Source organism: Polyodon spathula, chromosome 16 (genome assembly GCF_017654505.1).
Source record: "Polyodon spathula isolate WHYD16114869_AA chromosome 16, ASM1765450v1, whole genome shotgun sequence".
NCBI classification, from domain to species: Eukaryota; Metazoa; Chordata; class Actinopteri; order Acipenseriformes; family Polyodontidae; genus Polyodon; species Polyodon spathula.
The window spans coordinates 2,854,779-2,871,989 of record NC_054549.1 but is presented as its reverse complement, the minus strand read 5'-3'; the positions used below and the strand labels follow the sequence as shown (position 1 = coordinate 2,871,989).

Genomic DNA, 17,211 nt, shown 5'->3' with positions numbered 1-17,211 from the left:
TGACAATAAAAACGTATACAGAATATAATAAATATTTAACAGGTAAGAAAGAAAAAGAAAGGAGTAAAATTATGCAAATCAATATCACACAATTTCCTCACCACAGTTGAGCTCGTCGCTCCCGTCTCCACAGTCCCTCTCCCCATCACAGAGGTAGTCTCTGAGGATGCACTGGCCACTCTGGCACACTGCTTCATCCACTCGACAGGGCCTGCCCGGGGTGGGTTTCATGGGGCCAGGGAGGCCTTTTCTCGGCGTGGTGCGAGGAGGCGGGGGCCGAGGGGTGGTCGCTGGCCGCACAGTTGTCGTGGGGATAACTGGGGGTGTAGGTTTGACTGGGGGTGCAAGTGTTTGTAAATCTGCAAGTGGAAAATAATATCACCGACAATTGAAACAATGTTAGATAATTGATAATAAATGACTCACTTTAGTTGATGGTATTATGCAGGCAGCCAAAACAAGTCTCTACTGTGATGGGCAATTATACTCCTACTATAGAAATCGGCACAGATGCCAAAACTGGAAATTAACATGATGAAAAATATCTACCAATATTCTTTCATTGTTTGGAACAGTTAACTGTACATAGTATTGTTTAATGATTTAAGTCACCTTGTTTTAATCATAATCTAGAAGGTTCATAAGCAGCATATTAAAACACCACAAGTTGTAATGTAATTTTTATTTTGCTGTTTGCTTATTTTTAAATAGATACTACATAAACAACTTTTATTTTGTGTAATTTAGGTCTTTCTGAAGAACGTCAGAATGTATGAGACACATTAAACTCAGCTGAAGTCAGTTTCAAAAGCATTTTTTGGAAGACAACAAAACTGAATTTATTTTCATTATAATGTTATTGCTGGGACAAATATTTGAATAGTCAAACAAACACTGTTTGAAATGTATTTGTTGACAAAAATGACTATGTTTGTACCCCCTGTGTGGTATATTTACCACAGAGATTTTTTTACAATATAGAATAAACTATTATTTCAAATATTTTATTTAAAAATTAAATTATCATTTTAAAAGAATATGTCAACGTTAAATAGCACTAAATATACTGATACACAAAAGAAACGCAACGCTCCGGTCCAATGGATTTAATCTAATATTTTAAACCTAGACATCAAACAAAATCACAGAAAATGAACAAAAATACAGAATAAAGTTTATAGTATGAAAGGTGACACACTGTCAAAATGAAAACATTACAAAGTTAGTAACAAGTATGACCTCCCTGAGCATTAACACAATCCTGGCAGAGTTGACGCATAGACCTGACGCATAGAGCCTCTGGATAGACTGCTGTGGGATGTTTCATCACTCTTCCTGTGCAGCTGCAGCCAGCTGACAAAGGCTGGCTGGTCACGGTTCTCTCCTGTGGATGGCTCTGGCAATTTGGTCCCACAGCTGTTCTACTGGACTCAGGTCAGGAGAAAAGCTGGCCACGGCAAGACCTCACCATTATTTCATGCAATTGTAATCCTAGCACTGTGTAGTCTTGCATTGCCCTGCTGGAAAATCGACACTTCCAGATTGTCTTGCAGGAACGGAAAAACTTTTGCCTCAAGACTTCGTCAATGTATCGCTGCGCAGTAAGGTTGACCTCAATCTGCATCAAAGGTGTTCTCATGTTAAAGGAGATTCCTCCCCACGTACACTTCCACTGTCCCACTAGATGGCTTGAACAAGGCAAGAGTCAGCATAATGCTCACCACGATGTCTCCACACACAGGTCAGGTCTTCCGTCAGGTCTGTCAAGGGCAAAACGGCATTCAGCTGTGAATAAAACACTCCACCACTCCCTCTGCCGCCACCTCAGATGTTCTCTGGCCCACAGAAGACGGCGATTTCGTCTCTCAGCTGTCAACATGTTACCCCTGAACGGCCTCCAAGCATGCAAATCACTTTTATGCAGACGGCAAGCTACAGCCATTCTTCTGATGCACGGTTTATTTCTTCCTGGAATTTCTCATGCTGTAGTGACTGCAGTCTGAAAACTGTTACACAGATAGATCAGTCGGATGTGACTGTCGTGGGCCGGTGTGGTGACCCTCTGCCTTCCAGGATGTGGCCTGTCCCTCACAGAGCCTTTACTGGTGTCTCTGGATTAGTCTGCTGATTGTTGAAGCAGAACATCTCATTCTCAAGGCAACTTCTCTCGCAGGCAGGCTGCCTTCAACCATGCCAATAGCAAACAGACGACTTTCATTATTCAAGTGGGGCATGGTCATATCTTTCACTGTTCTTGAGTTAACTAGCATCATGTATTTTCAAATGGCTATATATACAAATTCTTAACTCATTTTGGCAATTTTAACTCAACTCAAAATACCAAACATTGAGCACCCGGAGTTCTTATGAAATCACATGGCTTGAGCTCAGTATTTTGTTATCCCAAGGAACAATACTACTCAATCAACAAACCTATCTGCTCACTATTTAAAATGTAAATAACATTATGTATGTGCCCAACGAGCTACTGATGTAAAACCGTAAGACTGTTGCGTTTTCATTGTGCATCAGTATATTATAGATCTATAAGAAACTGGATTTAGCTATACATGCTTGATTGCCAATAAGAAAATACAATTACTGAAAGAGTCTGGATATTTGTTAAAAATCCATTCAGCATTCCAGCACCAATGTGAACGCACAGGTAGCCAGAGAGATCTTACCACAGCCAGTCTCGTCCGACATGTCCCGGCAGTCTGCTCGGTTGTCACAGCGATATTCCAGGAGGATACACTCACCATCCCCGCAGGTGAACTCGTCCGACATACACTGGCGGGGTTTTGGGATCACTGCGGCAGGAAACAAGAGGAGACAAGTAGAAAGACAATATTTCTAACAACTGACCACTTGCTTGCAAGCATGCCAAAACTGTAACAATTAGTTGATCTATTTAGGTCTTGCTAAAACAAGCACCACAGTTTTTAATGTATGTATCTGGATAGAAGCCACAATTTAATTCCAAAGTAAGGGGGAGCGAAACACTCAGGCACCATAGTTTTTCAATCATGTTTTTAGTGTGGTGTTTGACAAGAGGATGATTAAGCGGACATTCAATCCGGAAACAAGACTGACAAATGGTTTAATCAAGCAAAAAGATGTGACCTTTTGGGATTTGGGCAAGAGTCAACCAGGGCCAAATTGTAAAACCCCTTCTATTAGCAAACCAATAGTTTTAATTATTTTTTACCCATTTAAAACCGCTAACTTGACTTGCTGTTTGACCATGTAGATGTATAACATGTGAAGTTTCTAAAGTAAACTGAAAGAACACAACTATTGTTAAATTGTGAAGAAGTTTGGACTAACTTTGAATCTGACCAATTTTCCTGCCACAGCACTACAAGTTCACTCCAGGAAATAGGAAATATACTGTTTTCTGTTCTGCCCTGAAGACATCTGTGTGATGTGTTTTTAATTAGGACGATAATCACTGTTATCTTTAATCATGCTTTAAATCGCATTAAATTCTCCCTAGATAGTAGTTCTCTCTCTCACCCACTATGTTTGTCTGCTTTTCACATGTTTTTTAAAGCCCTACCACAGTTCTCTCCCACAAGAGGAATAATAATGAAGCCTGGTTTAATTACATGACATTTTGGACAGTTGAAAGCGCTGGGAGTAAATCTAAAGGATGGTTGAGCTCATTGGCTGAAAGCAACAGTAGTGTGTAGAAAATCCAAGCACATCAAAAAAGTCAGCCGAGTGATATCACTATGTAACACAATTTTTGTTCCTGGGTAGTAAGTGTTATTTCCTAATTGCTTATGCCTCAAAAGTATAGAAAATGGCTATTATTCCCCACAAACTTTGCTTTTGTGACCAGGACAGTGATATTTCAAAATAGAAGCAAGTAGTTTTGAGTTTTTCGAAAATATACAGTATAATCGTAAATCTCAAAAAACTACTCACTTCTAAATCTTTTGTAGTCATTTTTGAATTACTTTAGTACAAATACATGTTAATTTGGATTCATATGTTATTTTTTTCTGTCTTTATGTGAACGAAAAGACACACATTTGCCCGTTTTCCCATTGGAAATAGTGATATTTTGAAATATCACTGTCCTGGTCACAAAAGCAAAGTTTGTGGGGAATAATAGCCATTTTCTATACATTTGAGGCATAAGCAATTAGGAAATAACACTTACTACCCAGGAACAAAAAAAATAAATAATAATTTGTTACACTGTGTATTCACACAGCAGTTAACAGATCCAGCGCATGCAGAGGAGTCTTTAATAGCAGGCAGAGAGGAGGAGGCCACAGGACATTCACCCGGCTTTGGCACAGATTACCAAGTCTTTTAACAGAGTCCAAAAACTCTAACGAAAATATTCTGCTAAACGTACTTATTTTAAATGTTTTAACTCCCGTGAATTGTGTCCTTCTCCCTAGTTTTCTGTCACACACAGCTCTGTGCTTTCACCAGAGCTGCTCTTCAGGTCCAGTTGTCTGTTGTAGGCATACACAAGCCCACTGCGTTTCCCATGGGTTTACCATGCATTTACCACTATTTTTATATGCTTTACCATGCCTCTCTGGGATTTACAATGCTTACATATGCTTTAACATGCTTTTACTGGGATTTTCCACTTTGCTTTACTTATACTGTGGTAAAGAAAAACAAATGCAATTTGAAACTACCTACTCTGTCCAACCGTCTTCATTAAATTACAATGCTTGTTTAAAAAAAAAAAATTGGATCTGTCTATTACAATAAAAAACGCCCCCTTTGTGCAAAATTACTGGTTACCTTTTTCATTTTCAAACTCATTTCCCCCTCAGAACAGATGGCTTCAAGCCTGTTGAGACATATTTTTTTTGTACGCTTCCCTGCATACTAGACGTACTTAAAAGCAAAGTTTTAAAATGACAAAATAATGTTGAGCCACACGTTCCTCCTGCGAGACCAAATGGGACAGCTGCCGAGCACGTAGGGGAACTCGCACAGCTGTCAGGGGCCGCAGGAATTGGAGCTTCCTTGAGATACCAGGTGTGTGTGTGTGCTACTAAGGGAGAGTTAATCAGGGTCTACGGAGTCCATGCAGCAGACACACGTACACGCTATACAAACCTACGAACTCCATTGTTTCCGGAGGTGGTGGGGTTTGTGCTAGAACAGGAAAGAGTAAGTTAGCAAGACGTAAAAACCTAGCTGTGTTCAGACTACCAGCAGTATCGGACCAGTTCCCCAGAGAACAGTTCTGACAAGACTGGGCTGAGATCTATTCTGTTCAGACGCTTTATTAAAATTTGAGTTATTTCCATTCCACCTTCATCTAAAATAAGACACTGCTAAACGAGATTAATGCTGACATTTTTCAGATGATTGGAGATTTTTCCTGACAGAAAATAGAAGTTTGCTAAATTTAAGGTGGAAAAAGACAACGATAAAAAGTAACCAAAAACATTTAGTCGTGTGTTTCTCTGTGACTGCCAACAAGCAATACGCAAACATGTTCAACCTGTACTTTTATAATGGCTTGGTACAGGACACTGCAAGTCTAATCCATATTTAACCGGAAAGCCTTCAGTAAGGATGTATAGGTTTACGTTAATCCTGTATCTCCAGGTCTTCTGAAACCCGCTCTTAAACCTCCCTAAAACTGAGGGAACACAAAGCCACTTTTTCAGGAACAGTGGCTTGAAACCTGATTCCAGAAGACCAGGAGACCTAGTTTGAGGCAACTTTGCTGCATCAAACTCTGTCTCCCCTGGTGTGCTATGCAGTGACCTGAAACCTAGTCTCCTGAAATCAAGTTCCAAGCCACTAAGTGGCTTTGTGTTCCCTCTGCTTTATAAAAGAACCTGAGCTGCTTGAAAAGCAGCCAAAACAGTAAATACAAGGTACAGTGCTGGAGACGCGAAGTCCCAAAGCACTGTGATCACTGCTTTGATTCAGGGATTGCATTTCAATGCCGTAGTGTTTGCCTCTCACCTACTCCGAGACGTCTGAACTGAAAGCCCTCCACGGAAGTGCTATAGGAGCCGACGGACCCCTCTTCAACGACGGAGTAGAGCACGCTGCGGATCAGCGCATCATCGCTGTTGAAATCCGAACCCACATCCAGCTCCACAAACTCATACCCATCGATCAGCCTAAAGGGAAGAATTTAGTAACAGCTAAACCATGAGGGGGTACATTATCAAAGCTCTCTATTTACACATTTTCAGTAAAAACAAGAAAAAACAAAATCATACAAAGATTAAAACATGAAGCAGCTTTGAAAAATATAATAACAATCTTTATTTTTACATAGCATCTTTCATAGTAGACCTCCACCACAAAGCGCTTTACAAGATACAAGACTAGGGAGTGTGAACCATGCATCAGCTGCAGAGTCACTTACAACAACGTCTCACCTGAACAAAGGAGCACAAGGAGGTTAAGGGTCAGGGTCAGGGTCACGCAGTGAGTCTGTGGCTGAGCTGGGATTTGAACCGGGGACCTCCTGGTTACAAGCCTGTTTCTTTAACCACTGGACCACACAGCCTCCCATCAGTTTGCAAACAGTGCACTGGAGTGCATCCGAGTTCTGTTTCTCCAATACTGAGTAGCCATTTTTCTCTAAAATCGTCCTTTACCTGGCAGATTCTCGAGCTCAAAGCAAACTGCATATGAACACCAGAGCCAACTATTTCTGTCGGGGACACTGTTGCTTTTTTTAAAACTAACACTTCTGGGCTGTGTCAAGGTAGTTGGACACATACTGGTCACTCCACTCAGACTGCTTGCTTACAAAATACCTTGATATGCCATTATAGATAATCATCCCCTCTTCAAAAACATGCTCATTTATTAATGTAAAAGCAGTCTCACAAGAGCAGTGCCCCCGCTGCCCCCATGCGTAAATCCCAATACAGAGTAACAGGGTGGGTTACTTGTTGGTAAATCAGTTCTGAATTGGAATCAAAAGCTGGTTACTCACTTGATTAGAACCACGCTGACATCCTGATTTCCTGGGATCTTGCTATATTCAGATTCAAGCTGTGAGGGGGAAAAACAAAAGCGTGTTAGTAACATATATTCCCGCCAGGGCTGTAAATACATTGAGGAGCCTCCCTGAACGCTTACAGTGAACTGTCGTTAATCCAATGAATGTGGATGGCTGAATAACTGCGACGAGTCCCTGAAAGGGTCAGTGTGCTGTTTACAGACATCCTCGTAAATAATGCTGGAGTATTCTCTTTATAGAAAAGTACATATCAAACCTAAATAAGAAAGCTGATAACAGAGATTTACTATCCTTGGACCAAACTCTGCATCGGCTTAGAAATGGCATTTGGAAGAGTGCAATTAGCAAAGTCCTTCTGTCACTGGATTGGACCAAAACGAGATCCGGTAAAACCAAAAAAAAACTAAACTGTAGCGTTGAATACAAAACAGTTACTCAGAGCTAGACTCTAATGGGACTTACAGTGGGTATGAGTTAGGGTCAGGGTCAGGGTCAGGGTCAGGGCTGGATGAAAGCTTCTGTAAGCAAAACCACTTATTCACTGAAGTAACAAAAGGAATAGTTTGAATCCAATTGGATTTTATCTCGGAACAAATGGAAACCTCTCGTATGCTCTTACTGCTTCCAGGTACCTTAAAGGAAAAGGCTAAATCCAAAAGGGTTCTAAAAACAGTTTGCCATTTTAGTTTGCTTACCGTATCAACAACAGCGTCCGATATATCCTGAAACTCTTCAGAGTAAATGTCTTCCAGCTGCGGTCCGTAGCGTAGCGAATTGGTGAAGTTCACAAGGGCTCTGTAGTATACTAAGAACAATGGAAACAGAATACAGTTACATTTCTATACATGTGTGTAAACTGCAAGTACAGCATTGGTGTGAATCACACTGGTAAGGAGAAAAGATGCTGCAAACTCGTAAGCTGATGTTATGTTTGTTTAGTGAATTCCATTTCTGCAGGCTGAATGGCTCAACTGCATTGAACGGGCTTCCTTCATTGTCTCAGCAATCAAGCCAACGTAATCAACACCACAAAAACGGATTAGGTACCGTTCCAATATAGATATATATTGCCCATGCTCTCATTTACCATCCATGTACAGTAGTTGGCTGATATTCCTTAAGAGTTTCCTTTTTTTTTTTTACAGGTTACAGCAATATTTGTGAGCTTCATTCATATCTTCTAAACTAGGCAATGCAGGTGAAGCATGTTCACGATAGAAAACTGAGATTAAGTATCATTACTGTTGTTTATTTGTTGAAAATCGTTTAAAAAGAACTTTGAATACGAACAGACAAGTGAAAACCTGTTTTCACAAAAGCCAAATGGCCCCAAGCACAGTATCCAATAATAATACACACTTTTTTCAATGGCAAGTTTACCCGGACCCCAGACCTGGGCTCCATTACAATTGTAACAGTGCAATTCGAATGATTTTAGCTGATCCTTGGCACACCTGCTTAATTGTAATTGTACCATATAACTGATCTATTACAGTTCAATTACACATTTATTTGTTATTCAATCATTATTTATTGTATTTTCAACCACTTTTGTTGACCCCATTTGTTAAAAAAACAAAAAAAATAGTTGTATAGTGTGCTTCTGTATTTGTGCCTGTGACTTTGGCTTGGGTTATTTTAGAACAGAGGAAATGTATCTATGTGTCTGTAACTAATTATAATTGTAATTACTGCAACTATAACAAAATAGAACTGGAATTTCAGCAAATAATTCTGCTGTAATTGTAATTATAACTGTCCCTGGTCTGCCAGACACATGCCTTCAGAGTGTTCTGTGTTCCTGTGGGATCTGAATGCTTCCCTAAATGTCCAGCCTCACATTCCCAGTACACCTACAGAGGCAGATACGCACATCTGTGCGGCTTCCTCAGTATGCGCTAGCAAAGGAGCACCCATACAGACGAGGATAGGGCAGGCATCAAAGACAAGTTTGAAATCCATTCACACTGACAAAGAAGGATCTTCAATTAGCATCTCCAAAAAAAGAACGAAAATAACAGGTTTCATGTTAGTGATATACAGAGCTCCTGGCAGTCTTGTGTGGTGTGCCAGGCAGATCAGTGCATGCTCAGTATATTTTTGGCTCACTATAGGCCAATTCTGGGGATGAGTTTCCTCTATTTGTGGTTGATGATGATACATTACCCACATGTGATGAAGTTAAGGGTTCCTGGGTAGGTGTCATGTGTCCAGGCAAAAGAAGAAACTTGTGCCCCACATGATGGGAAATGTGCTGGACATTAAACAAATAGATTTAGTATAATTTTAAAAGCTTATTAAACAGGCTTTCCCTCTTTCTGTTTAAAAGAAGGCTTTAAAACATATATTTCTTCTATTTATTGGTATACTGTTCCTCTTTTAGCTTTGCAGACTATCTTTACTTTGACTTGGATTAAGCCAATACTTCCTGTCACAATACTTCACTTCCTGTCTTCCAAGAAATTGGACCCCACCTGAGCCTTGCGTCAATATTCTATGCTACCCATTGGGGTTCTATTAGCTGGAACACAGCAACTGTATTTAGGAGAACAGAATAAAATTAGCTTCACTAGAGTCTGGAAACAAACAGCAAATACATAATGGGCTTGTGAGCATGTTGCCATGGCAAATAAAGGCAAGATAAGGCTGTTCAAGGCCTTGTTTATGGGAGTATACAAGGTGACAAACATTGAACATTTCTGAAACCAAAAGTAATGGCTTACAGAATGTTAGGCTACACTGCCAAAAGTCTAGGGAAGCTATGCTAAGACAAACCTAGAATATTGTGTCCAGCTCTACTACCAAAATACATGACTTCACTACAAAGAAGGGCAACTACTAGGCTGATCCCTGGTTTTAATGCCATGAGCTATGAGGACAGCTTGAAAGAATACAAGACAGGTAAGACGAGGTTTAAATGAAGTTCATTAAATCCTAAATAGTATAGGTACAGGCAACCCAAGTTAACTACTTCAAACACAGCACAGAGATTAGACACAGGACAAGCAACATCTAAAAAAAAAAACTAGGAACGAATAAATAAATACATAAAAATGATATGCTGACCCATTAAATTAGTTCCCCATAGCAGGGGCAAATGGTGTGCTAGGGAGAGACAAGCCTTGATGGGCCAAACCTCCTCAATCATTTCTGCTGCTTCTGTGCAGATTAACAACGCAGTTTTGTTGCATTTTGACTTCTATCAAGAACTTCCCTTTGTGAATCTCAATAAGCCATGGAGTTTACAGCTCATGTACCATAACTTTTTTTTTTTATATGGTGCCAAATAACTGCATGTCAACCAAAATAACATTTAGCCTAAAACAGAGAATCTTAAAATAACTGGACTCTCTGGAATTCACTGTTCACACCCTGCCGTTAATACAGAAGCAAACACTGAGCTCACAGCTTACTTCAGCTTCTCTGTCCGCTTCCCAAAAGGAAGTCCAATATTTGCTCCGCTCCTCACAGTGAGGTGCTACCCTTTTGAAGCGTCACGTTTAAGTCATGCTGTCTCTCTCTCTCTCTCACACACAGACCTCCTCAGACCCACAGAAAGTATGCCTCTCAGGCTGGGATCCACTCGCACTTCACAGCTGGCAGGTCAAACACTCATAAGCATCACATTCCAAGCCATACAAGAGCACATTTTCTTATTGGCATTCTGTATTAACTGGTAACACCAAAGAAGGCAATAGCTGAAGGGATTGTAAACTTTTCTAGGCATTTAGACAACAGAGCCACCACGTTTATCTAGTACATGCATAGTGCACATATTTAGGGACCAACTAGAATAAAAAATATGGAGTGGATACATTTTTGTGGTTTGATGTTAAAAATTGCTCCTCCCTTATAGGTACATGAACGTATATCAGTAAAACTACAGACTCTCTTCGCTCCCTCTCTACAGGGGTACCTCAAGGATCTGTTCTGGGACCTCTTGTGTTCTCGCTACACCCGCTCGCTAGGTACTCTCATCTCCTTTTACCACCTTCACACTGATGATGCCCAGATCCTCTCCTTTCCCTCCTTCGACTCCCACATCTCAGAATGCCTCTCAGCTATCTCAACTTGAACACATTCTCTCCACCCTAAACTTCTATAAATCTGGCATCCTTTACTTTTCTTCTGCTTTCTCTCCCTCCTCTAACCTCCTCATCTCAGTCTCCCCTGCCTATCACTCTTTCTTTCTCCCTCCCCTCCCCTCTCAACACATCTCTTCCCTGACATGCACTTGCCACTTCTTTCTTTGCAACATCTGCCAAATGTGTCCTTTCTCACTACTTACTCCACCTAAGTCCTGGTCCGAGCTCTTGTACTCTCCGCATTGGACTATTGTAACTATCTTGGGTGCTCCTTGCATTCTGCTGCTTGTCTTGTATTCTCCCAACCTCACTACTCTCATCTACCCCTCTACAGGCCACCTATTTCTGCTCACATTCTATTTAAGACCCTTGTTCTTGCCTGTCACTCTCTACACCACACTGCCTCCTCCTACCTCCAATACTCCTATCTCCCTACACCCCCTCTTGCCCTCTCTGTACCGCCTCTATTGGCTCTGGTCATGCCTTCCCTCCACTCTCCATCCTCCGTGCCCACTCCTTCTCTTCCTGAGCCCTTCTGTTGTGGAACCAGCTACCAGAGAACTTCAGGACTGCTCCATCTCTTGCTGCCTTCTGCCGCCTCCTCAAGACCCACTTGTTTAGACTGCACCTGTAGATCTCTTGACCTGTCCCTCCTACTAGCATGCACTGGATTAGCCTGACCTACGCACGAAGTTACTAGATCCTCAGCTGATGCACTATCCTTGCACTACTGATATGTCATTGTACAGTGTGTGTGTGTGTGTGTGTGTATATATATATATATATATATATATATATATATATATATATATATATATATATATATATATATATATATATATAAACTTTCTTGTAATCTTAACTTCTTGATCCTAGTTCATAGTGTATTTTAGTAGTATTATTTGCAATTATTGTCAACTATACTGTACAGTACACCCTCGTTATATAGCAAATCTTCACTATAGCAAATCTTCAGCTATAACGAACCTGGTCCCTGAACCCCAAATTAAAGAAAATAAAAAAAGATAATATACATTTTAAATTATATATAGTGATACTGATAGAGTGAGGTAGAGGTAGAGTGGAAAGCAATAAACTAAACAATAATGAAACACAGAATTTAGCTTGCTTGCTTACTTCGGGAAAGCCCCACCCTCAGGGCAGTACCGTAGGGTCTAAGTATTTCAGCCTGGAACAATGCAGTGCTTTGCCACTTTATGTTGCTGTCTTTTTTGCTTTCTTGTTCTCCACGTGTTTACGACTGTCAGTGTGATCTTTAATGATACTGACTCGTACATGATCAATCGAAATGACAGCAGAGCGTGCAGAATAGTATCCCACCATTCTCATGTAGATAATCAGAAAACGTCTTTTGCTGAAACACTGCATTTTTTTTTTCCTTTGTTTGGGCAGCCGCCATGTTGAGTTTCAGCAGAAGCACACAAGTGAAGTCACGTGACAAATTAACTTGGTTGGGTGTGGTGCAAAATTTAACAAAAAAAAAAAAAAAAACACTGAAAACTAGGGTTGCGAGTAGAAAAAGACAACACTGCAAAATTCCATTCCCAAAATGCCTAATTCCACGATTGGAGAAAATCAGTAGCCCTATATATACACCTTAACAAGGGAAGTTCAGAATGGATATTAGTAATACACTGTTCTTGGAATTTCTGTTATTTTAGTTTAATCATTTTGCAACATACGTTAACAGGCTAACTACAATGTTATTTCCAACTCAAGTGCATTAAAAGTTCAGATCACTGTGGATTATATACTGAAGTAAACAAACTTAGGCTTCCAATGCATCCAACAGACAGACTGTCCCAATATCTGCTCACTTTTTCCATTAGAAAGCCCCACACACTGCGAGGGAGGAATTTTAAACTGCTGGAAAAGAGCATTCCAAACTCTTCATTCATAAATGATATTCCTATTACAGCTATACAGAACTGTAGCCACTTTGTGAAGGGGGAGACAACACAGTAGGCCCTGTGGCTACAAAAAACAAAGGCCTGATTCAAGCTCTCGGTCAATACAGCCTCAGGACCCCACCACTTGCATGTGACCTTTGTAGTTAGCTTGTGTGAGCACAAAAGACTCAATAACTGACATCCAATTTCCAAAATTCTAAACTGAGCCTTTCTTAAAAGGCCTACAAACTTTGGCCTTCTAATCTGTAATGGGGGTGTTTACAAAGTTGCTATTCTATTAGACAACAAACTATTCTGAGAGATTAATACTTTCCAGCTGCAACTTAGATTCAATGCCAAAATGAGCTCTTGCTAGAAGAAAAATGGTAGACTACACAATTCCAAACGTTAATATAGCATTCTAGCTAGATTCAGCACTTGTATTTTCTGTTGCTGTTTCTGTATTACAGGACTCTGATAATGCTGGCTGTGCAGAGCTTCTGTTTTACTCTGTGGGTCTTGTTCTTTGATATTTAGGACCTTTATGAAGGTCCATTGTTGGTAGCTGGTTATGGTAATGAATCATGAATTCAAACCCTACAGCTAGGTGAGCTTACCTTCACAGGATGAAAAAGCAAGCTCAGCTCAGTTATGAGCTGGACAGCCCTTGCATTTCAGTTCTTGACCTATCTCAAGCCCAGACTTCCAATTGTGCCGAATAGGGGGATAATGTCCACTGGGGTCTTTGACTCCAGGCCTCCAGGGGCATTGAGGCAGTAAATGAACTTGCTGCTGCTTCCAATCCCCTAAGAAACAGAACACCCCACAGTGATTACAAAAAAGACATCACTGTACCTTTGCTGTATTCCTTGATTTCAAAAGTGAAGAAATGTGTTTTTAATATGCAATGCCAATTGTGTTATTTATTCACACATCATGGGTCCTAAATCATCTGGGGAATACATTTCTCAATTGTGACCTGGGAACATTGGCCTCTCCATGTAGGAGAAAGCACAGAACTCAAATACTTTAAGGCCCCACACACCTAATCTAAAGAGCTGCGTTACACCTTTTCCGTAGTTTCAGAAATGTATAGAACACAATAAGTGTTCCTCTCCAGTATGCGACCAGCTTCCCCTGTGTGACTCACTGCGTCAAGCCGCAATACAAAATAAGCACAGTAAGCTATTAACTGAGGGATTTAGAGCGTGCTTCCTGTCCGACCAGATACATTCAGGAAACAAAACAATTTCAAACAGGTTTCCTAAAGGAACAACACTTTGTTAAAGACAGCTTTGAACTCCATCCAACACAAATTAGGCTGAAAAAGAGCAGGGGGGGGACATTTATATAATTAACTACTTCAGGGCTTGGATGGAGGGTTAATTGGTTCAATTAAACTGTTTAAAACAGGGATGGAACACGACCAGGAGCAGACGGCCAGCTTTGGCCACCCCTGGCTTAGAGAACTCTGTTTTGGTTCTAGGCCTCAAACCCGAATATGAAGCCATACCAGCCTCCGTTCCACTTCTTGTGGATAATTGTTAACATAAGAGGGAACAAGCTCCACCTTTCTACTGTGGGTTTTCTGTGACAGATCCTTCCATACTTGCTCCCGATGTGGAGAATATCTTTAGAAATCATACCAAGGTGTTCAGCTGCAGGAACGCTACGAGCCAATGGGGTTAGTGCTTAGTGATGTAACCTAGTGACAGCCAGAATCATGCCAATGTGCAGTGAAGCAGTGTTCTGAGTGAGAGTTTTCAGCTAAGCAAAAGTAAACGGACATCAATATTACAACAATAGACCATTAAATACAATTTTCAATTTGATGACATTTTAAAAGGACACATTTTGCTAAACAAACTAGTTACTGTCAATTGAAAATGCCCAGCTGTTTGTAAAGTAAGTTTTATTGGTTGGGAGAACACTAATTCTAATATACTGTATAAAGCTATGGATATTTAATTGAAGCTAATTATCTGAATAATTGTTGGTCATGGCAAATTTCATATGGACAAGCCAAGAGAGGAATTTTCTCCGGCAGCAAATGGCAACTGATCACTTTGTCCTGACAAATCACGTAAGGTATTGGAAAATCCTCTGTTAAGACATAAATAAATAATAAATCTTATCTAATAAATCTTAAAGTACAGTATTATTGATATTATTGGTATTTTAACATACAATGTGTGTGGTAATTAAACCACGTGTCATGTTTATTTAGCTTTTATAGAATAATCTGGAAATACACCATTTTAAAAATAAATTTCACAAAAAAATGTGTATCGTAATTACAAATTATTTTAACACTAAAAATTCACAGGCATCGTATCATAATTAAATACGGCAGCGTATAACTTGATTTCTTATTTTTCTTTGAGGCTGGGAAGGAATTTGCCATGACACTGTATTCAGACTGAAAAACATCCTTCAAATCAGAGTCATCAATCCGAGCCCTCGCTGCCCTCCCAGCAGCACCTGGGACAGGAAAGACTCCACCAACTGCAGGCAAAGTTATTTTAAAATTTACAGCAAATCAGACTCCTAACTGAAGCTTTCACAAAATCACACACTGTGCCAGAAATCTCTCCAAGAATCTCAGACACAACCGCTATGCCCTTTTCTTATCTATACCAGGAATGCTATGCACCCCCCACCTACCACACTATCTAGCCTTCTGAAGCCCATTCCTCATAACTCACAACTCAGCTTTAAAAATTCCTGTTCAAATATGTACACCTTCAGGGTTAATGTTCTCTCAGATTTACATGTACATTTACTTGATAATATCTTATCTGAAGTTAGAAGTGTGAATAAAACACTGTACAACACAAAGAATACAGCTTATCCCAAAAATAAAATAGACATTTCCCAGGGGGTCCACCAAGGAGCGTACAACTTAAATGGATCATCACCAAAAGCAGACCACAGCTCTTTGTCAGAAAGTACAATAGGTTGCAGTGATATTAGCTACAACCACAAAGGACTTTATACTTCTAGCTATCTTTAATTGTGCACAACATGCAGTGAAAAGTCCTGGCATGAAACATATTTTAAAATGTAAGATGTACATCTGTTTGGAATAATGTGATTGTGGGTTTTTCACTCCTGGCTGCTTTTGGTGCCATAAAAAGTTATTCAGTGTTTCCTCCAGGGTATTGGAAGGGCTTGTGGATGAAAATGAAGGCTGAATAGGTTTTAGAAAAGGTATGTTCCTTCAGTGAACAGCTGGCCTCTCTGCGTGTAAGTTAAGTTTGTGACGGGGTCTTGGACAGCTGTTTTAGGACCACCTGTACTTTTAGCCAATCAGATTTATATGAAAGCACTTGTTAGGTATATGTGCCTATTCCTTTCAGAACCTTCAGCTAACTGGACTTGAATTGGACCCTTCAGATTACAGAGAAACAGAGCTGGCAGTGGGGGCTCAGGGAGATTTCTACTGCAGTAATCACATCCAGATCATTCTTTAAAACTTTTAAAGCCTCAAAGTGATCTCAATGGAGTTCTGAGACATGTCTATTCTCTGGTACAGCTGAAGTTACACTCGGGGACCTTTCAGACAAGCTCTTTGTTCTAACCATGGTGTTCACTGTTGCAGGGTGGACAGGTTCATGTTTATACACTGGTGCTCCAGATTTACTTGGACAAAAGACTGCTTTGAGATCACACTGAGACTTTAAAACTTTACTTTTAAAAGGGACCAGGATAAGGACAAACAGAAAACCATACACAAAGTGAAACAAGAATGTATTAGTTAGGAAAACTTTCATTCCCATAACTTTCTCTTTAAGAGAAGTGTTCGCTCCAAGCAGCCCTAGTAGAGACAGTAAGGACCATCCACTTCACGGCAGGACTTCTCTGTGATGCTAGAAAAAATTTCTTTAACAGGATTATTTGTCATCCTGGAATATTGTTTTCAAACTTCTGTTGGATTATTTTCTTAACAATGAATTTGGGCAAGCATCTTACATGACCCCAGCCTCTTCTGTTCAAAATATACCCAACCACAACAGATCAAACAAAAGCAGTAGCCAATCAGACTGTGCAAGACATGCTCTACGGCTGCTATCCCATCATTCAAAGCTGTACAATGTTCCCTTTGACCAGAACACTTGCTATTGTCCACCACCTCTCAGTCCATATGGATGATAGACGGCTTCTTTGTCAAACATCAAGATAACATGAGCGCCAGGGCAGAAACACACGCTTGGCTTCTTTCCACAGCTCTCAGTAAGAA

General features: G+C 40.3%; 1 protein-coding gene across 13 annotated transcripts in view; it reads right to left on the bottom strand.

Moving 5' to 3' along the window:
* The window catches only part of LOC121328746 (basement membrane-specific heparan sulfate proteoglycan core protein-like), a 175,225-nt gene that overhangs the window by 107,520 nt on the left and 50,494 nt on the right, over positions 1 to 17,211 (bottom strand). For 12 of the 13 annotated variants that reach the window (XM_041273760.1, XM_041273764.1, XM_041273766.1 and 9 more), the window contains 6 exons: positions 7,672 to 7,781; positions 6,950 to 7,008; positions 5,959 to 6,119; positions 5,095 to 5,133; positions 2,685 to 2,810; positions 102 to 359 (listed from right to left, as the gene is read on the bottom strand). In XM_041273760.1, coding sequence (XP_041129694.1) covers positions 102 to 359; positions 2,685 to 2,810; positions 5,095 to 5,133; positions 5,959 to 6,119; positions 6,950 to 7,008; positions 7,672 to 7,781 — 753 coding nt within the window. The remainder of the gene's footprint in view (positions 1 to 101; positions 360 to 2,684; positions 2,811 to 5,094; positions 5,134 to 5,958; positions 6,120 to 6,949; positions 7,009 to 7,671; positions 7,782 to 17,211) is intronic. The other variant, XM_041273762.1, reaches the window with a different exon arrangement.